Source organism: Vulpes lagopus, chromosome 13, assembly GCF_018345385.1.
Source record: "Vulpes lagopus strain Blue_001 chromosome 13, ASM1834538v1, whole genome shotgun sequence".
Taxonomy (NCBI): Eukaryota; Metazoa; Chordata; class Mammalia; order Carnivora; family Canidae; genus Vulpes; species Vulpes lagopus.
In genome coordinates this window covers 48,515,801-48,540,426 of record NC_054836.1, presented here as the reverse complement: position 1 = coordinate 48,540,426, position 24,626 = coordinate 48,515,801, and the positions used below count along the sequence as shown (strand labels likewise).

The window sequence follows — 24,626 nt, the reverse complement described above, 5'->3', positions numbered from 1 at the left end:
GAGGTACCACTGTGTGTGTGTGTGTGTGTGTGTGTGTGTGTGTGTGTGTGTGTATGCCTGTGGAGAAAGCAGATTTTTTTAATGAGGAACAAAAGCTGGGTTATGTAAGCAGCACTGTTCAAAACAGCTTGTATAGCAAGAATGGAAACAAGGTATGAATATTCATAAGTAAAATGGAAGAAGTGTTCATTTGCAAGGAGGAAGTAGAGATGAAATTCTGAATATTGTTTGACCACAGTTTTATCCAGGAAGATATGATAATTATCACATAATTTATCATACAAACACAAAACCAACTAACCCCATTGCCTCAATATTCCCCTTCTTCAACGCACTAATAACCAGTTTATTAATATTTCTACATGTTATTCAGTCAGGCTGTCTTAAACTTGATCCTTCTCTGGACACCTAAAAGTGAAAGAAGAAAGAGATAACAAAAATAAGAATCATATACAAAAATTAGCTCCAAATGAATCAAAGGCTTAAATGTAAGAGTCAAATCTATAAAACCCATATGAGAAAACATACGGATAAATCTTTGTGACCTTGGACTGGGCAAGGTCAAGGTCACAAAGATTTGTCATTACATATGACATCAAAAACATAAGCAAGATAAGAAAAAATAGGTAAATTGGATTTTATCAAAATGAAAAACTTACGTGCTTCCAAAAGACACTATCAAAACAGTGAAAAGATGACCTATAGAATGGGGAAAAATATTTGCAAATCATATATCTGATAGCCTTGCATCTAGAGTATATAAAGGACCCTGGCAAATCAGTAATAAAAAGCCAATAGCCCAACTAAAATTGGGTAAAGTATCTGAACAGACATTTCTCCAAAGAAGATGTACAAATGACCAAGAAGTACCTGAAAAGATGCTTATTAACATCATTCGTCATCAGGGAAATGCAAATCAAAACCATGAGATACTATAATACACTCACAACAATGGCAGTAATCAAAAAGTCAGGTAACAAGTGTTGGTGAGGAGACGGAGAAATTGCAACCCTCATATACTGCTGGTAGCAATTCTTCAAATGGTTGAACATAGAATTAGCATTTTATCCAGCAATTTCACTGCTACGTATATACCCAAGAGAGATACAAAAACTTGTATACAAATACTAATAGCATTTATTATGCTATTATTTATTTATGATAGCCAAAAAATATAGAAATAATCCAGACATCCATCAACTGATGAAGAAATAAACAAAATGTGGTTATCTATACAATGGAGTATTATTCAACCATAAAAAGGAATGAAGTACTAATTACATGCTGTATCATGGATGAGCCTAGAAAATGTTGTGTTAAGTGAAAGAAGCCAGTCACAAAAGACTGTGATCCCATTTATATGAAATGTCCAGAATAGGCAAAACTCCAGAGATGAAGAGTAGATTAGTGGCTACTGAAGGTGGTGAAAGGTGTAAAAGGGTGATAGCTAAAAGAATATGGGACTTCCTTTATTTTTATTTTTTAGATATTTATTTATTTATTTATTTATTAATAAATTTATTTTTTATTGGTGTTCAATTTGCCAACATACAGAATTCATCCCATCAAGTGCCCCCCTCAGTGCAAGTCACCCATTCACCCCCACCCCCTGCCCTCCTCCCCTTTCACCACCCCTAGTTTGTTTCCCAGAGTTAGGAGTCTTTATGTTCTGTCTCCCTTTCTGATATTTCCTACCCATTTCTTAGAGAGAGAGATAGAGAGTTGGGGGCAGAATGGAGAGAGAGAGAGAATCTTAAGCACACTCCCCGCTAAGCAAGAAGCCCAAAGTGGGGCTCAGTCTCATGACCCTGAGATCATGACCTGAGCTGAAATCAAGAGTCAGGTGCTTAGCCAACTGAGCCCCCCAGGAACCCTAGGGCTTCCATTTAACGTGGTGGAAAATGTTCTAAAATTGACTGTGATAAAGCTTGCACAACTCTGGGATTATACTAAAAAATAATTAAATTGCATACTTCAAATGAGTGAATTATTATTTCAACAAACTATTGCAAAAGAAAAAAGAAGAAAGGAAGAGAGAATAAAAAGGAATAAAGAAGCATTCACCATGATCTTGGACTGCTAGAAAACTCAAACTTTTTATCAAGTGAAACTCTATCAATGAAATTATCAATGAATTGAATGATATGAACAACATGAAAAGAAAATGATCAAATGAAAACCCGTTTCAACCTCTACTGCATTCTCAAGTCTTATATCCCATGATGTGACTTTTTAATGATGGGTTCTTACATAAGTGAGACTTGTTCCCCCCTCAAGTAGAACTTTGATCCCTCATTACTTGCCTGGAAAATTGGAAGGCTCCAAGCAAAGTTGATGTCAAATGGCAGACTAGAAGATAGCATTTGTCACAATGTTCAATCTCCGGAGCTTAAACTTGATAGTATTTTTCTTTTCTACGTGAAGCCAAGAACAGATTGTATAATCTATCAGAATTTGATTTAAAAAAAATCAGTGGATCTTGAAAAGGAGATGAAAGTTTTAACCTTGGTATCAGGTATAGTAAGTGCAAAAATTAAATTCATTTCAACCTATTCACACTATTTAGATAATCAGCGAAGAATTGACCTGTAGGCCTGTGTTCTTTTTAAAAAATATTTTATTTATTTATTCTTCAGAGACACAGAGAGAGAGGCAGAGGGCAAAGCAGGCTCCCCGAGAGGACTTGATCCCAGAGGATCACGACCTGAGCCAAAGGCAGACGCTCAACCACTTGCCACCCAGGTGCCCTGGGCCTGTGTTTTTCAAATTCTGCTCCATGGAGTCTTCTGTAGGAGGAAGGGAGTCAAGGAGGGTATGATCCAGGTTCTCCATCCAGAGGAGCTCTACATTCACCTGTTCTAAATATGGAGTTTCTGCTTAAGGAAGGGATTCTATGGCTAAACAAGAGTTGAAACATTCCATTTTAATTCAGAGAAGCATCCTGAGCTTTCCCAGCCTCACAAGGTTTTTGACAAAACAGGAGTCATGTTAAGGTTCTAAGTTTACTCACAGAGAAAATCCCACCAGTTCACAGAAGCCCTGCTTCCTATAAAGGACCCCCCACCCCAAATATTTCTCAGTCTCCTGAAGGCATTTTGCACACACTCAAGAACAAGTCATCATGCCTTTATTCAACAAGCATTAATTCTGTGCCTGGAACGATGCAGGTACCTGCCCAGTGTCAGGTGAGAACTTCCTGCCCTGCCCTTTCCCTTGACCTTTGTTCTTTTGGTGAGGCAAGACAACCATTTTCAATGATGAGGGAGCGAGCATCTTTCCAGTCATTTTTGACCAGCTACCAATAAAGAAATGCTATAACACCTGGAGGAAACACAATTCCCCCTAATTCTTTCAATACAAACACATATTAACAAGATGTCCTAGCAGTTAAAAAAAAAAAAAAAATCTAAGGGTCACCTGGCTGGCTCAGGGGAAGAGCATGTGACTCTTGCTCTAGGGCATGTGAGTTTGAGTATAGGGATTACTAAAAATAAATAAATAAACTTTAAAAAATTAGACAATTTAATAGTTTTTTAAAAAATCTATACTGTCTTAGGTCAGAGGTAAAGCTAGATTTTTTCATCACGTAGCTTTAGACTCTGGAATTTCAAAGATTAATGGAATTTCGTTGTTTGTAGAATAAAAGGGCTTTTGAAATCTAACTCAAAATGAGCCGTTTCTGGTTTTATGTGGCATCTAACTAGCAGTTTCTGACTTGGCTTCATCCAGTTTCCCACTGAAACACCCATGGAAACTCAGAGAACAATGAACCCTTACAGACAGCTCACCTGTCACTAGAACACGTATGGCACCAGCACTAACTCATTAGTGGAGTTAACATTTGAAGAGCTGAAACTGCATTTGGCAGAACCAAGGTAATATAGGTAATATTTTATGATTGAAAAAGCCTTATCCCTCCCACCCTGGCTCAGGGACCTGAGTCTCTCCCAGTCATCACTTGGATACATGTTTGGCCTTCTCCTTCGGGAGGCCAAAACCAATATTTTCAGATCAAAGTATTTAGAAAAGATTAGGTCTTTTTATTTTTGTCTCTATATTTTTGGCAATATCACTTCTATATGCATTTGGCCAGTACTATGGTGACATTATCTTAAATTTAAATTACAATCCAAGGAATTCACTTTTGTGCCCTGCGAAGAGTAGACATTCAATTAATATTCATTGTTTGAATGTTTGTAGGAGTTTTAAAAAGTCAGTAGGACCTCACAATTCTAATCACACTTATACTTTAATTTTTAAAGAGAATGTAAAAATAAATAAATAAATGAAGAAAATGTAGGCACAGAATTCTTGGATAATGGTTAGATAATTTTATAAAGAATCTTATCATGAGATTCAGCAAGAGCTTAGAGAAATACAGGAGTTGGTTGAACGAAGGAATAAACATTTAACAGCAAGGGAACTAAAATAGCCTTTGTTTATTAGTGACCTTCAAGGAATCAGCCCTGTGTCCTCCCCCCGCCTCACCAAAGCAAGTGTTAACAAGCCCACTCATTTGCTGGAGCCGAGCTGGGTTCCCTGTCAATGCTGCTGACACTGGAAGGAAAGAGAAATAATTACTTCTTAAAGCCACGCATTAATTTAAGCACTTGGGAAAATTCAATTTGTGAAAAATAAAGAATTAAATGGGAACAAAAGAAATACTGTGTTTCATGTCAGAATAGAAAGGTTAGAGATGAAAACTCAGTGAACAGAATGAAGTGTGTGGAAACACAGGGAGCTGAAACCGATGGGGAGACCAACCCCACACCGCAGCGTGCTTGGCATGCAGCTCTCCACCTGTGAGTGTGGACATTACACTCTGCACACTACTACCACCGGCTTCCCTCTGTTTAGACAAGGTGGAGAATGCTCACAAACCTCCTGACAGCCTGCTTGCTTTAGGAAGGACATTAAGATCATGAGCATAAGTGCATAGGAAATGAGAGGTAGCTCTGGGGCCTTCTTTATCCTTTTCTTTAGAACCCTGCACTACACTCCTCTGATTTCTATATATAAATTAACGTTCCTCCTCAGCTTTGACAGATAAACATGAAATACTAGATTAAAATGTTTTTAATGAAAAAAAAATGTTTTTATCTCTGCCATTTAAAGGTGCTTTAAAATACAGGTTTTATTATTATTTAAGTATGATAAGGCCACCAGGTCAGAAGACAACTGCCTCTGAAAAGATAGTTTGTTATACCTTTCGATCCCAAGAGGAGTGGGTGTGCCAACGCCATGAAGAGCTACATAAGGAAAGCACCAGGGTCAGTCAGGAGGCAGAAGAAGAGAGGAAAATTGTGAGCCAGAGCCTGTATTTTGATTTCTAGAGGAAGGCATAGGCTTGGCATGATAAGCGGACTGAGGATTGGCTAGTTTGGATAAGTTCAGTGGGTTCCGGGGCATAGGGTCTGTACCTATTTGTCTAGTATCTAGTATCTAGTCCTGAGGGGATTAGGGCAAGTGGATAGCGGCCCAACTTGTGAAGCCAGAAGGATGTGGTGGGGAGTAGGTCTCTGGATTGGCTGGTTTGCATTTGAAAGGCATGCCCATTGGCCAGTTGTTTACTCTCTCTCGGAATTGGCTAACCCTGGGAGTTATAGTCCCTTCAGGGTCTTCCAGGCCCCAGATGTGAAAGCATTAGAGCACTGAAAATAAGAGACATGGTTAATACAAAAGGCACTTACATAGATTCAGCTTACCAGAGTAGTAAACCAAGCATTTCACTTGACTTCCATTACAATGTAGAATTCCAGTATTGGAAGGTCAGGCTCCCTATAAATACAAAACCATAAAAAAAAAAGGTTTCAAACTGGATATGAATAAACTACTTCTAATGCCAGGGAACCATCCTCATCTTTGCCCTGATGATTTGCCCTATCTGAGTACTAAGAAAAAATACTGCAGGAGAACGCTCATGCTTTATTATTGACCATTAACTTGTCACACCATGAAGAGAAAGGATGGTTTAGGACTGCAGATAAGAGCAAGAAGATTTTCTTTTTTTTTTGTTTGTTTGTTTTTTTTTATTTTTTATTTTTTTTTTTTTAGAGCAAGAAGATTTTCTATCACAAGGTGGAAATCCAACCTAGTGCATCAATAGCAGGACCTCTTATCACTCAATAGAAGTTTAGAGCCTTGGAGAAATAGGCCTGAAGAAAATTACTTTCATGGAGGAGAAAAAAAAATGACATCAGGTTATTGGTCCCAAATGGCTCATCCTAACCTCCAAAAATAAAATACAGATGAAGATGTCAGGAGAAGGGAGACATTCAACCACATTTAAAACTAAGACTTTCTACCAGCCTATTATTGGAGTTTGAAAAGAATGCTCTCTAGCACTAAAGCTGATGGAATTGGATAGAAAAATACAATCAGTGGTTCATTCAATGAATGCCAATTTGCCAAAAGGTAGGGAGTGCTTGCCTTCATCTTGCACAGTTTATGCCCTGGTTATTAAAATCCAAAGGGGGACTGTATAGATTTTTCTTCCTCTGGGATGAATAGGCAAGCAGAACAAAAACAGAAACATAATATGCCTGCGGGGGAAAAAAGGTATTACCAAAGGATAAAGAATGCCAAAACAAGAGATTGAGAACTCCAGAGGAAAAATAAGCCTCTGAAATGACTTTATTTCAGGAACTGAAGGAATTGTTAAAAACTGTCAACCTCAGCAGGATTAAAGAAGACATAACCTTCACGAAAAAGAAGCAGAAAAACAAAAAAGAAATAGAAGAGTCTGAGATGCAAAGGAAAATGGATAAGATAAGGAAGGCATTCAAGAAGACTGAAAACTCAGAACCACAACCATTATTGGGAAAAAACAAAACTGCTAATTCAGAAAATCAAATCAGTGCTAGAGACGACAAGATTAAGAAACTTCGGGAAAACAGAGAAAGAGAATTAAGAAAAATGTTTAAATGACAAGAAAGAAAATGATAAATGTCTAGTACAGAAAATAGTCAACAGAATAATTATATGATGTACCTGAAGAAAAATCTAAGGGCAGAACAAGAACAAGAATCAGACCTAAAGGGGATCCCTGGGTGGCTCAGCGGTTCAGCGCCACCTTAGGCCCAGGGCATGATCCTGGAGACCCGGGATCGAATCCCACGTCAGGCTCCCTGCATGGAGCCTGCTTCTCCCTCTGCCGGTGTCTCTGCCTCTCTCTCTCTCTCTCTCTGTGTCTCTCATGAATAAATAAATAAAACCTTTATAAAAAAAAAAGAATCAGACATAAATATGTAATACTTTCAAAGACCCAAAAATGGGGAATTCAATCAATTGGGTTTATCACATTTCTAGAAACTTAGATACATTCTGACAAAATTCTTGCTTTGCAAGAACTGTAAGAAAATAAAAAAAAATAAGCCTATAAATTGAAAAGTGGGTTATGGGCAACAGATAAAAATCAGGTTGTCCTTCACAGAGAAAAATCAGCCTTTTTCTCTGTGACACTAAATGCTAAAGGCGAAATATTGGCAGAGTTTTGAGGCAGAAAATTGAAATGTAAGAAGTTTATCTTTATGCAAGGTTGTCTTCTCTCAGGGTGAAGTCAACACAAAAAAATATTTCCAGAGTTGATAGGGCTCTGAAAATATATTATTAGCTCTTTATCTTTTAAAAAAAAGGTATGGTATGTTCCATCTGAATGAGAGAGAAACTGAAATAAAGAACTCAAGATTGTAGATTTAAAGTCAACCAATAATGATAGGCATCACTTAGTTCAAATAACTATTGAAAATTTAGTTATAGTAGCAAATGCAATTGTAAAGTAATTTTTGACAAAAGAAGATTTCTATGACAAAAGAATAATTTAATTCTCAAAAATCTTAATCAAAACCTTTAAATTGTTACAAAATCTAGGAATTAGGGTGATTATGATAGAAAAAAAGGGTTTTAAATTCCACATTTCATATAAGGAAGACTCAGAGGATTGCTTTTCATTCTTGATTTTAATGTAAGAAGATGACAGATATTTTATGTTTATCTACAAAAACCTTAAAGATAGCCAAAAGCATCACAAAATGCACAACATATAATCTTTAAATCAATGAAGATAAAATGCAGACATATTATGATGTGATCGTACTTTTAGTTCTAAATATGTCTGTGAAAATCTATATGTAACATGGTGGCATGTATTTTTTTCAATTTTCACTGTTTTTGGAAGTGAACATCTATTAATTTTAAACATAGAAAGTGTTTTTTTTAAAGAGATGTCTCTCATATATAAATGAGAAATTCACTGGCATTTTTTAACCAGTTTCCATGAGTAGCATTTATTTGCTCTCTGCAGTTCACCATCAGAACTGTCCTTATGTGCAAGAATTATTTAAACATTCCATGAGAGGGATGCCTGGGTGGCTCAGGGCTGAGCATCTGCCTTCAGCTCAGGGCAGTTGAGCATCTGTTTTCAAATCAATCCCGTGGTCCTGGGATCGAGTCCCACATCGGGCTCCCTGCATGGAGCATGCTTCTCCCTCTGTCTCTGCCTCTCTCTCTCTCTCTCTCTCTCTCTCTCTCTCTCTCTCCCTCTCTGTGTCTCTCATGAATAAATAAATTAAATATTTAAAAAAATAAATAAACATCCCATGAGAAAATGGGCTTAGTGCACACTTCCAGTTGTACTTTTGGGGGAAAAAATGACCTGTCTCATTTTAAGCCACAATTTTCACTTGATCAAACATCATTTGCACAACATTTGCACTGAGGTTGTATAGAGGGTTCTTCTTTTCTTTAAGTCCTAGAATGACCAACTACTCATGTAGATGAGTAGATCTAGATGGTGATCTCTTACAAGCCCAAGATTGTACTACTCAGCCCAGAGCCTGGTTTTATGTTTGTCACATTCAAGTGAAATGAAATGATATAAATGAAATTGTTCTGCTAGATGATTGTTGCTATCACCATGTTCATTCTCCTTATTGATCAAAAGGTATTAAGCTCACAGCCTCAAATTTCTGTAGTTGCATCTTGAGCCATTCCAAATTATTCCTCCCTCCGTGTTTTTTTAAAGTCTTTCACACCTGCAAAACACAGGTGGTGTTTGTTACTATATATGCTTTTAATTACCAGTAGCTTAAATGAGCCATAGTTGTGAAATTGCATTTTCTGCTTAAATTTAAAATTCTTTTTCCATCATCTGATTCTATTTAGGTTCTGACTTTTCTTCCTCCAAGTTCTATGGCTCTGCATTAATTTTATTTTCTTTAGAGAACTTGTTTGAGCTAACAATTTAAACATGGCATACTTTTTCATACCCCCAAGCCTTTGTTCATGCTGTTTACTTGGCCCAAGTAGCCTTTTTCCCCATCATCTTTATACTAATCTGAATTTTGATATCATCTCCTTGATGAAGCTTCTTCACCTATAGGTTTCCATTGCACATTGTACGGTCATTATAATGTTTATCAAGTAGCTCAGGGTCTGTATCTCCTTCATATCAGCCCCATTCTTAGAACACTAGAAGATATGTGCATTTGGTAATTTGATAAGCCTAACTTATGGAGAGTTGTGTGTGAGTCCTTCTCCCAGACTCCCAGGATATAACATTGAACAGGTAATGAACTATGACATGGTCGTCTCTTCCTGGAGCTCCCAAGCTTATCTAATAAGATAATGATTAGTTTTGACAGAGACATGATCAAAATAGATGGAATCATATACGTAGAGTGTGTATATGTGGGGGTCTACTTTACATAGGTAGTCAAGGCAGACCTATTTGAGGGCAAACTAAGGCCATGGTCCAAAGTACGAGAAGGAGCTAGACATGTAGAAACCAGGTAACTGCCTTCCAGGCGGAGAAACGAGCCGATGCAAGGGTCCTGGGAAGGCATAACCTTACTCTTTTCAAGGAAAAGAAAGAGGTTAGTTTGTTTCAAGCAAGAGGGTGAGAATCACCCCCAAGGGAGGAGATGGCATGAGCTGTCACTTAGGCAGAGGGACCCAGGCAGTGATGGTCCTGCAATCAGCAGGAAATTTTGATTTAATTCCATTAGTCATTAGTTACTATTCAAGAGTTTTAAATAGGGAAATGATATTACCTCATTTCTATTTTTAAAAGAAATGAAAATTCTTCACTGGGGAAGTAAATTGGCATAAGACATGGTTTGGGTGGATAGTAGTGCCATTTCCTGAGGTTGAAAAGAAGGTGGGGCAAGGGGTATTGGAGTGATTGGGTGGAAGACACCGTCTGTTTGAAAGTGGAACCATCAAGTAGGTAGGAGGATGTGTGAGCTTGCAGTTCATGAGAAGCGTCTGGCTCAGAGATTTAGTTTGAAAGATATTCTCATATACATGGTATTTACGTCAATGGGATAGGAATGGATTACTCTGGAAGGAATGGCGTAGGACTCAGGCCAAGTCCTGAGGCAACCAAATGTTTGGAGGTCACATGGAAGAGGGAAAACTAGCAAAGGAGCCCAAGAAGGAGGGCCCAGTAATGTTGGGGAGTGTGATTTGAAGGAAAACGAAAGGAAAGTACTTGAGAAGGCGTAAACAGCCCAGTGTGTGGAACGCTGCTGGGAATGGAGTAAATGAGGACAGAGTTCCTTCTGAGCAGATACACCCCAGCTGGTTGGTGGCCTTGTCAAAGCTGTTTCGATGAGGTTTCAGGGACAGAAGTTAGATTGGAATGGATTGTAGAGGGAGTGGAGGTGAGGAAGGAGAGGTGATGGGGGAGTAGCTTTGAGAGAAATTTTGCCATGAAGGAAAACAGAGAATTACTTTCTGCCTATCTCTGTAACACACACAAGACATAAGTTTTTAAACACACTGCAATACTTTTCCAAGACTACTCAAAATATAAGAAGAACCAACTGACCAAATAGTAATATTTGTAATAAATAGTGTGAGTTGAGAGAAGTCTTCTGTTAATCATAGTCCTTTTTTGTTGTTGTTGTTGTTAATTTCTGTTCCATCCTACACCACTAAATAAATAATAGCTGACATCTTAGGAGCAATTGAAATTTGCCAAATAAAATATATGGCTTTATTCAATACTTATAACAATCCTATGAGGCAAGGGCTCGGACTATCCTCTCTTACAAGTCATGGAGAGTTAAGAGATTGCATCAGACCAGAAACCTAGTAATGGTACAGGCAGGATTAGAACCCAAGTCTTGACTTCAGAATATGCATTTCTAAACTTTGCAAAACAAGAATTGGAGATAAGAGGGAAGGTATTAATGACACAGGATAAAAACTAGAATCTAAGCCATCCTCATTTACAGAAAAAAAAATGGTCTTTCTCAGTTCCCTCATAATTTTGGTAACAAGATGAATGCCTTTGTTAAATAATCCTTAGCAGTAATTTAGATAATTCTGTAGTAGCTGAGAATAAATGAATGAAGGCCTTTGATGTGATCCCTCTACCACCCCCGCACCTTTTTAATGCAAGCAGGAAAGAGGTTTAGGAAATGCCATCAACGTCCTACTAAATCTGGAATATTTAAGACTTAATATTCTAAAGGTCTCTAACAATATGCCCCAAACATTCATAAAGGAAGTGTCTGAGTAAAAGTAGACACTCAGAAAAAGTAGTGTCTGACTAAAAATCCCTTTATTTATGGGATTTATGAAAATTGGCATATAGCAATAACTTCTAGGTATTTTTTTAAAGTAGGTTCCCCAAACATTTGACCAACCAGAACCCACACTCCATCAGTGTTTAAGGCAACATCCAATTAGAAAAGCTGAGCCTCACACATTGCCTAGAGAGATCACCAATGTGTGCCAATGTAAAGAAAAGACAGAGGTGGCGCGTGAGCCTGCAGAGGATGAATGCCCCCTTAAGCAGAACCCACTTGGCCCTCCAACCAATAGCTGCTCTACTCATTCAGAGAACAAAGAGACACAACTCAACTCTAAGAAATGTTTAAGGCGAATTGTCATTCAGGCATCCATGCATTTAGTCATCTCACAAATGGTTTTGAGTTTTTCAAAGCACATAGCATTGCAAAAGAGGCAGTTCAAGCTTTATGATCATCAGGAGAAAGATGAGTTCTTTGGCTTATTTGCCAAGTGCCAGAGGAGTGATAGACACCAAAAACAAAAACAAAACAAAAAAGTGGTTGTGAGAACAGAAAAAAAGAGTAGTAAATAGTGTCAAAGTTGTTGAACTCAGCACAATCTTTATTTGTTGTACCTTATAAGATGACTTGTGATAAACACTTTAGTACCAACCATGTTTGTCTTTTTCTCTAATAATTTTAAGTTTACAACATCAGAGTAAATGGGAGTACCTACGTGGCTCAGTTGGTTAAATGTCTGACTTGTGATCTCAGCTCAGTTCTTAATCTCAGTGTCATGAGTTTAAGCCCCACTTTGGGCTCCACCCTGGGCATGGAGCCTACTTTAAAAAAAAAAAAAGTTGAAAAAGGGAAATATTGCCCGAGTGAGTGACACTTCTGGATCAAAAGACAGGAACATTTTTAGGGCTTTTGTTAAATGACTTTCCAGAAAGACTCCAATGATTTCTACTTCTTCTAGGAATGTATAGGTATGTCTGTCTCACTAAACTCTAGACTACCATAGTCATTTAAAAATATATATATATCATTAATTCAATGAGTAAAACAGTTACTCACAGTTATTTGAATTCTGTGAGTTTTTTACTTAAATTCCATTAACATTCCATTACCACCTGCATTTTCCCTTTTGTGAATAATCTTTTAATAACCTTTGCTCATTTGCTTTTTGGAATGCTAGCGTTTTAATGATGGGCTTGAATTCATTGTTTATCAAGAATCATAACCCATTACATATTTATAACAAATTTTCCAAATATCTTCCTCACTATTGGTTTGCCTTTCAGTTGCCTTTGCTTTCTGTCAGCAGGATGGACAAAAGCAGGGGCAGAGATGCATTAAAGCATCTGATACCTTTGGGAGGAGTTTCCGGACACATGTGTGCCTCTGTACTGGCAGATGAGTCTGAAAAGTGGCCATTAAGAGCTGTATATGGTTCATACTTTGGATTATTGTTAGAATACAGTGATGAACTCTTGGAGTTTTAAGAGGGGGGCGGAAGGAAGTAACATAATCAGATCCATCTCTTAGAAATAGCAGTAGGGAAAAGGATGAGATGGAGGGGAGAGGGAACTTCCCAGTCTGTCCTTGGACTATTAGCAGAGCCTTCTTAGTGATCTCCTAGCGTTAAATTTCACGACTTTTTCTTTATCCCTAAATTTGAATATTTAAATCTAAGCTAAAATAAGGAATAGAGAAAAGGTGAAAAATTCTTTCTCAGAGAAAGAAATAAAATAGGTAAACATGGGTGAAGATATCAATAAATTGGAAGTGTTTGTGAGGCTGACATTAAAGGAATACAGGACTTTCTTTTTCAAAACGTGCTTGCTTGGTGAACATATTTGACTAAATCCTAGAAATTATGTAGAAAAATAGGAGAGATAAAATCAAAAGACATAGGCTAGGCTGAGAGCAGAAATGTTAAATTTAGAATTATTTGTAGGTGATAGGTAACCTTTATGTTTTAGACATAAATAAAGTAGCTTATTGGGAATGTTTTTTTTTAAAGATTTTATTTATTTATTCATGAGGGACACAGAGACAGAGAGAGGCAGAGACACAGGCAGAGGGAGAAGCAGGCTCCATGCAGAGAGCCTGACATGGGACTCGATCCTGGGTCTCCAGGATTACACCCTGGGCTGAAGGCAGCGCTAAACCACTGAGCCACCAGGGCTGCCCACTTATTGGGAATGTTAATCTGGGAATGTGTAGTTTGGATTAAAAAGAGAGAGAATAGAAGCAGGAAGATCAGTTATAAGTTTATTGCTTTGATACAACATTTCTGTAGAGTAATTTTGGTGATATGTAGCAACAAATATAATACATCTATCTATCTTTTGGGTTTTTTGGTTTTTTTTTTTAATCTTTTGACCCAACAATTTCACTCCTTGGAATTTATTAAAGAAATAATAGAAAAAATTGTTTAAAGTTACAAGTGCAAAGATGTGAACTAAACTGTCATTTATAGTAGAGAAATAATTTTAAGACTAAATATCCAACAATAATTCATAAGATGAAATGCTATGAAGTGATTAAATGTCATGACACAAATCCATACTTATTAACCTTGAAATGGTTTCAAAGCATATTTAAATGAACGCAGAGGGATGAAAAAACAGTGTATTTAGAATGCCTCGACCTTTATTTTAATCATATAGATCAATCTCATCCTGGTAATGCTTATAGAATTGTCATCTCAGTGGTGGTTTCTAAAGGAAACCTTATTTAGAGTAAATTTCAGCAAATAAAATGGTCAAATTCCACTCTTCCCTTCCTCTTATAGGAGTAAAACAAGATAGGGGCTAGGGCTTGTTTATATACAGTCCCTGATCCAAATGACTCAGTACGTCTGTGCCTAATATTAAATTAGGCATGTTCCATGTTCTATAGGTCTGTAATATACAGTAATACACCAGTTCTGCTTCATTTCAATAACTGCAAAGGTACTTTTCCCCAAATGCCATTTATTATCTGATAGCCTTCAAACCTAAGTCTTCAACAGTCCCTGAAAGGTCAACTGTAGAAGCGAGGTATGGATTTCTGTTGTAGTAGAATGATCATGGTTCTGGATTGAGAAATCTGTGTTCAGTCCTCACCTGCCACTTTGTAATGAATTTGGCAAGTCACCTAACCTCTTTGAGTCCGTGTTTCATTCTTCAAAGGAGGTTAATAAAATATCTTTCCTCTAGTTGATGTGAATTGAACACAAATAAAAGCCCTTCCTTGACTTAATTCTTGTCTCTCTAGATTAGGGATTTCAGACAAGGAAAATAAATACTAGATTATTATATTTTTTATCTTAATTAAATGTAACATACCCAGGAGTGCCTGGGTTTCTCAGTTGGTTGAGCGTCCTACTCTGGGTTTCGGCTCAGGTCAGGATCTTGGGGTCATAGGATGGAGCCCTTTGAGCTCCATCAAGCTCTGAGCTCAGTGCGGAGTTGGCTTGGGATTTTCCCCCTCTCCCTCTCCCTTCCCCACTGTGCCTCCCCCTGCTCTCTCACGCTCTCTCTCTCTCAAATACATAAATAAATAAAATCTTTTTTTATCTTTTTTTTAAAATATATTTTCTTTATTTATGATAGTCATCACAGAGAGAGAGAGAGAGAGAGAGAGAGAGAGAGAGAGAGAGGCAGAACACAGGCAGAGGGAGAAGCAGGCTCCATGCACCGGGAGCCCGATGTGGGATTCGATCCCGGGTCTCCAGGATCGTGCCCTGGGCCAAAGGCAGGCGCTAAACTGCTGCGCCACCCAGGGATCCCAATAAAATCTTTTTTTAAAGCAACATATCCACAACCCACTGTGGATATGTCACCTAACATGTGAAATATGTTTCCTTTATAATTAGTCTTTTGGGAATAAACCACCATTTATTTTCACCCAATATCATAAGACTTTATTATTTTCATAAGTGTACATGCAAACTAAAGAGGATCTCACCTTAATTATGAGTATTTAAGATAACATAATTATGTTATTCATATAACCTATCTCAGATTTATGATCAAATTCATAGTCTATTTTCCAGAAAAGAAGGCTTAACTTGTTTAGGTTCATCTAAAACATTTTGCTCATGGAAACAGAATGCTATATAAGATTTTTGCTATCAGGCAAATATATAGGGAATCCTACTTGCCTTTTACTTTCCGCATTTATGCCCCTAACACTAGACTCATTAGGGGAACAAATCCACCTGCTTAGAAGTGAGTAATTACTATTTTTGGTCATAAAGGATGTTTTATTACCATGATAACTAATGTTGCTCTTCCTCTAACGTTCACCCAAATATTTAGCAAAACTTTTTTCTTTTTTTATGTAAGTTTTTTCTTCTTTTTTATGTATTAAGAACCATATCAAATTCGAAGCCTTAAAATTGGCAATTAATAGGAAAATTACTACCCTATCTTTAAATCATCTTTTCACATTTAGTTGCATCACCTCTTTTTTCCTTTGAAATGAAAGAAGAAGAAAAGAGATAAGGTCATATTTGTGAGGGCAAACAATATCGGGTGTTAACAATGGCAAAAACTGGGACTCTGTCTTAAAATAAAATTGATGGCATGGTGGATCTTTGGGAGCTGAAAGTAACCTTCAATCAATCTGGGTCCTAGATAAAAAAAAAAAATCAATATATAAAAAAACTAGAGATGAGCCAAGTTTCTGTAGGTATATATGTCTTTGGAGAGACTAAGCTAGTAGATGAGCTGATGTGTGCTAACCACCTGGAACTGTGTGTGGTGACCCAGGAAGGGAAGTTGGAAGATGCAATTACGATTCTTAGAGATGATGTAAGGAAAAAGGTGGGAGAACAAAATGGTTCAGAGTGACTAATTAATGTGTCATGTGCCTGGACAAAGAGGGAACAATGTTGCAGAAGAATTTTGAGTGGTATCTGGAGGGTACAACTGAGTGTTCTATAGACCAAAAGGAGAGCTTTTTAGGGGTACTGCTGTGGCTCAGTGGTTGAGCATCTGCCTTTGGCTCAGGGTGTGATCTGGATTCCCGGATTGAGTCCCACCTCGGGCTCCTTGCATGGAGCCTGCCTCTCCTCCCTCTGCCTATGTCTCTCTCTGTGTGTCTCTCATGAATAAAAAAATAAAATCTTCAAAAAAATCTTAAGGGCAGCCCAGGTGGCTCAGTGATTTAGCCCCACCTTCGGCCCGGGGTGTGATCCTGGAGACCCTGCATGGAGCCTACTTCTCCCTCTGCCTGTGTCTCTGCCTCTCCCTCTGTCTCTCTCTCTCTGTGTCTCTCCTGAATAAATAAATTTTAAAAAATCTTTTAAAAATCTTAAAAAAAAAACCAAACAAAAGGAGAGCTTTTCAGAAATCCATTTTAATGAAGCATAGTTTTTATATAATAAAATTAGTCTTTTCTAAAATTAAAGATTTTTATTTTGATATTGTTGTATATTCACAAAAAGTCATAAGAAATAATACAGAAATATTCCTTGAACCATTTATCCAGTTTCCCCCAATGGTGAAACTATTGTAACATATTACAATATCGTACAATTACACAATTGATCTTGACTATATCAATGTCAAAATCCTGGATTGTGATATTGTATTATAGTATTATTGTAAAATGTAGTGGGTAGCATACTGTACTACTGTGTACTGTACAGCAGTATCACAAGCAGAATATTGACATTGCCGCAGTCAGGATAAAGAGCAGCTCCTATCACCACAAGGATCCCTCATGAAGCCCTTATATAGCCACATGCCCCAGCTTCTCCCACTATCCTTCTCCAATGTCTCTGACCCATGGCAACCACAAATCTGCTTTCCATTTCAAGAGCTTTATCATTTCAGGAATGGTATTGAAATGGAATCATATGGTGTATAACCCTTTAGGGTAGGATTTTTTTTTCCACTCAGCCTGATTCCCTGTAATTCTTCCAAGTTGTTATAAAAACCAATAGTTCATTCCTTTTTATTCCTGAGTAGTGTTCCATGAGACAGATGACCTCAATTTGCTTACCCAGTGAAGGACAAAATGTACTAATTCTAAGTTTATGTTTTTGATGAGTTTTGACAAATTGATACACCCATGGAATCATTGCCATAATCATAAATGGGACATTTATACAAGAGAAATGAAAATATATGTTCACATACAAACTACATGAATGTTTGTAGCAGTTTCATTGATACTAGCTAAAAACCAGAAGCAATCCAAATAGCCAACCTCAGATGAATAAATAAGCAAATAAGTAATCCATACCACTCAACAGAAAAAAGAAAGGAATTACTGATATAAATATCAGTAATACCACTGAGCAGTACCGCTCAGCAAGTAAAAAAAAAAGGGATTACTGATATAAATATCACACATAGTAAAAGGGCAAGACCTAAAAGAATACATGTTCTATGATTCCATTTATGTGGATTTCTAGAAAAGGTAAAGCTTTTTTAGTATCAGAGAGCAGATCTGTGATTGCCTAGGGCTGGGTGAGTGGAGGAGAAGGATTGATCGCAAAGGCGCATGAGAAAACTTTTCATGGTCTAAGAGAACATTTTTAAACCTTAAACTGGGGAGAATCTGTTGCTCAGAATAGAAGGACCTTACTTTCAGGAAAACAAAGAAGGGCTGAAAAATACATTTGTTTATGGTGGATAGTAAAAAGAGTAAAGTGGGGATATTAGATGTCTGAAGAACCAAGGTATAGAGGAATAATGAACCCCAAAGCTGAATATAGAGGAAACTTGAAAGAAACTTATCAAAACTTCAAACTGCAGAAGGCGGCTTGGAGCATTGTAACACCAGGGATATGAGTCTTACCTATTTGACATCAAGTTTGTAATATGCAGGTTCTCCCCTACTTGGTTTGTAGATCTTGTGCCCTGTCCTTCTTTGGGTCCCCAAATAAAACTTAGCCCTGTAAATGTAGAAGGAAAGAGCGTGGAGCCTGCAGGTGTAGAAATTCTGGAGGAAAATTGACAGCAAAATTCTCTTGATCCCACTAATTGGTAAGACATCAAGTTGAAATTACCTCCAATAGCAGGAAGCAAACAAGGAACGATTTCTTTTTTTTCTTAGAACTCTTTCATGACAAAATACACTGTGCTATTTTCTACCAAAGCCCTTCTGGGAGCCCTCTCCATTCCTCTAAAAAGTATGCAGTCCTGATATAGGAAATGGCATGCCTAGATGGAACTAAGCCCTTTTAGGCCAATATATATTCCCCTATTCCCCCTACCCTTCAAGGAGACAGTACTTCCCTGGTTATGGGGAGAAAGACTGGAGCAAAAACAACGAAAGACAATAGGACTCGAGATATGATTTCAGTCTAAAACAGAACATAAAAACAGAGGTCCAAAGCCAGGTGAAAGTAGTGGGGGGCAGTTCCAGAGGGCCTGGAGGGGAGAGAGAAATGAGATATGGTTAGTGGAATTCAGAACTGGGGAAATAAACTAAATAGGAAGCAAGCTGTAATCAAACTGTAAGTGGGGAGACTTGTTGGGAGATGCTAAAACTACTGGATAAAATACCGTTGTGGAATAGAATATTCAAGCAGGGCAAAGTATCCTGCCACATTTCTTTTTCTTTTTCTTTTTTTTTTTTTTAAGATTTATTTATTTGAGAGAGAGAGAGAGCGTGTAAGTGCACAAGTGCACAGAGGAGGAGGAAGAGAGAATCTCAATGGGAGAATCTCATTGCGCTGAGGATGGAGCCCAATGGGAAGCTAGATCCCATGACCCAAGATCGTGACCTGTGCGGAAACCAAGAGTCAGAAGCCCAACCAACTGGAGTGACCTAGCTGTGGTGACACTTCCCAAGTGGTTAAAGTTGGTACCACCGAGAGTGGCATAGACTGACAATGTATACACCAACCAGTATGATGCAGTGTGGAATACCCACATTAACGTGAAGCTCAACTCCTACAGAAGTACAAAGGATAAAGGGGTAAGTGAAATAACATCATAAGAAACAGATAAATCCAGAGTGTGAACTATTCCCTAAGAGGGTTTTCCTTGATCCTGCACCTTATTAGTAATAGTAATTAGAAATACAGGTTCTAGATAGAAGGAAGGGGATATTTTACCTCCTAATACTGTAGGCCATAGATAAAGTTAATGGACAAGTTAGAATCTGGATGACTAAAGAAGAAACCTCAGGTAGACCCTTAGACCCAATGCTTAACAGGAATAAAACTGGAGATTAAGAACAGGGTCTCACTATATAGTATTTGTGGAATATAAGTAAGAGGGGGAAAAAGGAAAAAAGTAAGTGGAACTAATGAACCCAAAGAATCTGATCCTCATCGTGATGGAGGGAGCCCCTTAGTGGGGTGTCATTCAGAACCCAAGTGTTCTTACCTCATCCGTGGATATGGGGTGACATTGGGCACCTGCATCAAATCCGAAAAGATTTACAGAAGGTGGACCGAGGGCTTTGGTCTCCTATATCAACCCCACAAGCACAGACATGGCCTAACAGTAACATAGCAAAGAATTTCCAGTCGTGCTTTGCCATTGGATCGGTGGTGAGATAGAGACACATTTGAAAAATAATTGACAAGACCTCAGGCTGTATTGTTCTTAATGGTTAATTTATATGACAACTATTTTTTTTTAAAGCTGAAACTGGCATCTTTCAAGGGAAAGATGGCTAAGATGAGAGAGATTTGAAACCACAGGACTCAAAAAGGAGTTAGAATAATCGAGAAAAGTCAGTCCTCAGGAGAGAACGTTCAGCTAGAATTCAATGTCTTTAAAGATCTATAAAGTTATCTCTTAGAGGAAGGATGTGAGTTACTCCATGTTAACTGCAGAGGGCAGAGCTGGGACCAAAGGTTGCAAGGAGGTGGATTTTTCTAATTGCTGTGCAAGGGGAGACAGAGTTCCCTGTTTACTCTTGGAACATTAGGACAGCTAACATTTAGTGAGTGCCGGTGATGCTCTGCGCTACAGTTAAAATCTTGATATGCCTTAGCTAAAAAGTTGTGGATCGAATTCTTAGTTATCATTAGAAGCGCCTCATGGCATCATTAATAAAGGCTCCATTTGCTGATTGCTTATTCAGTTGCTTCATTTTGATAGTTAGCCCGTTTACTGTTATTATATCATTATCATTTTACAGATGAGGAAATAGAGAAGATAGATTGCTTTTCTGGAATCATCCTGTTTTAAGTTATTGGCTTATAATGATCTGGACCCAAATCTTCCCGGTACTAATATCGCCTCCAGAGGTTATGCATATAGTAAGAGGTCAGATCAGGGCTGTTCATTAGAAATAGAATGTGAGCCACTAATGAGAGCCATCTGCGTAATCCTACTTTTTCTATTTGCCACATTAAAAATGTAAAAAGCCTGGCTGGCTCAGTCGGTGGAGCATGGGACTCTGGATCTCCGGGTCGTGAGTTGGAGCCTCATGTTTGGTGTAGAGATTACTTAAAGAACCTAACTTCTTAAAGAACTAAAATCTTTTTTTTTTTAAGATTTTTTTAAAGATGTATTCATGAGAATACACACACACACACACACACAGAGAGAGAGAGAGAGAGAGAGAGAGAGGCAGAAGACACAGGCAGAGGGAGAAGCAGGCTCCATGCAGGGACCCTGACCTGGGACTGGATCCCCGGTCTCCAAGATCAGGCCCTGGGCTGAAGGTGGTGCTAAACCGCTGAGCCACCCGGGCTGCCCAAGAACTAAAATCTTAAAAACATTTAAGAATGTAAAAAGAAAATAGTGAAAATATTCTAAATTATATATATGTTGTGTATATTCACACTATATGTATTTTATTCGTATATACATTTTACATATGTATTATATATATATATGCATTTTTTAACCTAATAAAATAACCCAATGGACTGATCACATCTTACACCATTAGCATTTGTTGAAATGATATAACCAGCATAAAAGTTTCTAGCAAGCTATTTCACATTCTGTTTTTCATACTAAGTCCGGTGTCTGTTTTCCACTTCCAGAACATCTCAGGGCAGCACATTTAGAGTGTTCAATAGTTGCTCGGGGCTCTTGGCTGCTAATGAACAGCCAGCACAGGGGAGGGGGTGGGACTGCAATTTAAGCGATTTAAGTTTTTACCCTCCACCTCAGAGGCCGATGCCTCCCTGCTCCCGGGTTACCAACTTGGCCAGTTTGAAGGGAATGCATTAGTAACCGCCTTTGTCTTTTCTCGGGTATATATATATATATTTTTTTTTTTATTTTTATTTTTATTTTTATTTTATTTTTTTATTTTTTTACTTTTTGAATTTGTTGAGGACAGGTGTTTCTCCTGCAACCTTCCAACCGCTGTCACTTGCCTCCTGGCAGCTAGGCTGGGAGTTCATATTCTTTGATTCTCTGCTTTGAAAAATCACTGGAGTGGGTCGCCTCAGACAGTGCACCTCCAATACCGAGCTGGCGAGGGTAAGAACGTGTCGCTTCGTGGAAAGTCCTGCCAAGTCGGGGAGTCCTCGGTGTAACTGATGAGCGCTGCAGGGCGCACATGCCTGGGGGCTCCCGCAGGGAGCAGCAGAGGTGGGGTCACCTTCGCCAGGGTCAGCCCAAACGCCTTTTAAAGTCGCTTTAGAACCACCCCCCGAAGTCTCCCCCCCACCCCCACCCCCACCCCTCGAAATTGCCTGCGGGCTGCCAAAGATGAGAGCATGTGAAGGACGCCACGCGCGCTCGGCCTCCCGGAGGTGGCGCTATGGCGGGGACGGGGACTTGGTGCCTGCCCGGCGCCGCGCGTGAGCTCACCCCGGAGTCAGGCTCCGCACACACATTATTTATAGCCCCTCTGAGGCGCGCGCCGTCTGTCGTGCTCCTTATTTCTAAGTAGGGGACTCCGGAAAGTGGGGGGCGGCCCCGCCCCGCGCCCCGCCGCAGCCCCCCCCCGCGGGGCCGAGCGCGGCCGCAGCTCCCGGGGCGCGCGCGGGCGGGGACGGCGCCACCCCCCGGGTCCCGCGCAGGTGCCGGGCGCGGCGGCGGCCCCTCGGCAGGGCCGCCCGCCCGGGAGGGGACTCGGGGCCGCCCGCGGGATGCCTGCGGATGCACCATGTGTCTCCGGCCAGCAGGAGGGAGGAAGAGGAAGTGAGAGCAGCGGCGGCCGGCGGCGCGGCGGCCGGCGGGGCCCCAGGGTGAGTGCGTGAGCGCGGCCGGGGATGGGCTCGGGGTAGAGGCACAGCCGCCCCCCCGCCGCGGCCCCCACCGCGGGACCCAGCCTCGGGCCCGCTCCACGGCCGCGGGGCGCCGCCTCCGCCTCCGCCTCCGCCGCCGCCGCCGCCGCCGCCGCCGCCGTCCTGCGACCCCGGGCAGGTTCGTAAAGTTTCCTGCGCGGGCGCCGCGCCCCGACTCGCTGACCTCGGCGCGGCCCGGGCGGGGGCCGGGGCTCGGCGGGGGGCTCGGGGGGGGGCGCCCTGCCCCGGGGCCGGGGGGCGCCCCGGGCGCCGCGGAGACACTTTTGCCCGCGCCCCGCTGCCCCGCTGCCCCGCTCCCCCGCTCCCCCGGGGCGCCGCGGCTGGAGCCGGGGGCGGCTGCGTGCGCTCGGGGCGCTCGGCACTTGGGGAAGTCCGGGCTGCGCCCCGCGGCCGCTGCGGGAGCGGGAGCCCGAGCCGGGGAGGGGAGGGGAGGGGGCGCCGGGGAGGGGGCGCCGGGGAGGGGGCGCCGGGGAGGGGGCGCCGGGCACCGCGCGGGGGCCCAGCCGGCTGCTGGCGGCCGGGGACGCGGCGTGCGGGGCTCGGGGCACTGGGCGCCCGGCAGGCAGCGCCGGGGAGGGGGGCCGGCGGCTCGGACCGCGGCTTCGTCTCCCGCACCCGCGGGTGGGGGGGCGGCCCTCGGCGAGCGCGCCCCGGGGAGGGGGCAGCGATGGGGGCGGGCAGGGGCGCGCGCTCGGGGCGCCCGGGACCCTCGGGGGAGGCAGGTCCCCGCCGCCTGGGGACGCCGCTGGGACCGCGAGGACGGCGGGGGAGGGGGCCCCGAAGGGCGATCCCGGCTCGGAAGGGGGCGCAGCGGGCGGCCGTGCGCGGTGGCGGGCAGCGGGGCGCGGGCCCGGGTCCCCGCCGCGGGGGGCTCGGGGGGAGGGAGGGAGGGAGGGAGGGGGGGGCGCACGGCGGCGGCCCGGGGCGCGCGGGGGCCGGGGCCGGGGAGCCCGAGCGCGTGGCGGGCGCGCGCGAGGGCGGGGAGCGTGGGAGCCCGTGGGCGCGGCGGGGCGCGGGGGGCGCGGGGCGCGGGGCGCGGGGGTCGGGGCGCGGCGGTCGGGGCGCGGGGCTCGGGGCGCGGGCTGCCCGCCGAGTGGCCCCCGGTGCCGCCTCCCGCCTGGGGCCGCTTCGAGTCGGCGGCGGCGCGCGGGGGTCGCTGGCGGTGCCGCGGGCGGGCGGGCGGGCGGGCGCGCGGGGCCGGGCCGGGGCCCCTGGACAGCTCCCGGCTCCCGGCTCCCGGCTCCCGGCTCCCGGCTCCCGGCCCCAGGGGGCTGCGCCCCGGCCCGCCGCATCCAAGGTTTCCAGAGGCGCCAGGACTAGGGTTCGCGCCCCGGGGGGCAGAGGCTGCAGGTCCCGGCTTAGCGCTGCCCCCGACTTGGGGGGGCCGGGGGGTCCGTGGGGCACTGGAAGACTTCAGGAGTCTGCTGCCGTGGTTTTTTTTTTTTTTTTTCTTTTGTTTCTGAAATAAAAGTAATTGATGATGTGTATTTAGGCATTGACTCTCTGAGGGGTAACTTTGAGAACCCCAGGAGGGACCCAACCCTACTCAGGTTCACTTTTAGATCAAAAAGCCGCGCAGCTCATCCCGCCAAGTGCCCCCCCCCCCCCCCAGCACTTGGCGGGATGAGCACTGGGTGTCATGCTATATGTTGGCAAATTGAACTCCAATTTAAAAAAAAAAATTTTTTTTTAAAGAAAGGAAACAATAACAAAAATAAGAGGAAAATCTCTATAAGGGATGCCTGGGGGGCTCTGCAGTTGAGCATCTGCCTTTGGCTCAGGGAGTGACCCCGGAGTCTCAGGATCGAGTCCTGCATCGGGCTCCCTGCATGGAGCCTGCTTCTCCCTCTGCCTGTGTCTCTGCCTCTCTCTGTGTGTCTCTCATGAATAAATAAATAAAATCTTAAGGAAAAAAAAAAAAAAAAGCCAGACAG

The 24,626-nt window shown here is 42.0% G+C and overlaps 1 protein-coding gene across 2 annotated transcripts in view; it reads left to right on the top strand.

The window, feature by feature from the left end:
* Nucleotides 1–22,422: 22,422 nt before the first annotated feature.
* ELMO1 (engulfment and cell motility 1) overlaps nt 22,423–24,626 on the top strand; it is a 523,086-nt gene continuing 520,882 nt past the window's right edge. The window contains exon 1 of one of the 2 annotated variants that reach the window (XM_041727391.1): nt 22,423–22,632. In XM_041727391.1, coding sequence (XP_041583325.1) covers nt 22,544–22,632 — 89 coding nt within the window. In that variant the 5' untranslated portion in view covers nt 22,423–22,543. Of the gene's footprint in view, nt 22,811–24,626 lie in introns of both variants that reach the window. The other variant, XM_041727393.1, reaches the window with a different exon arrangement.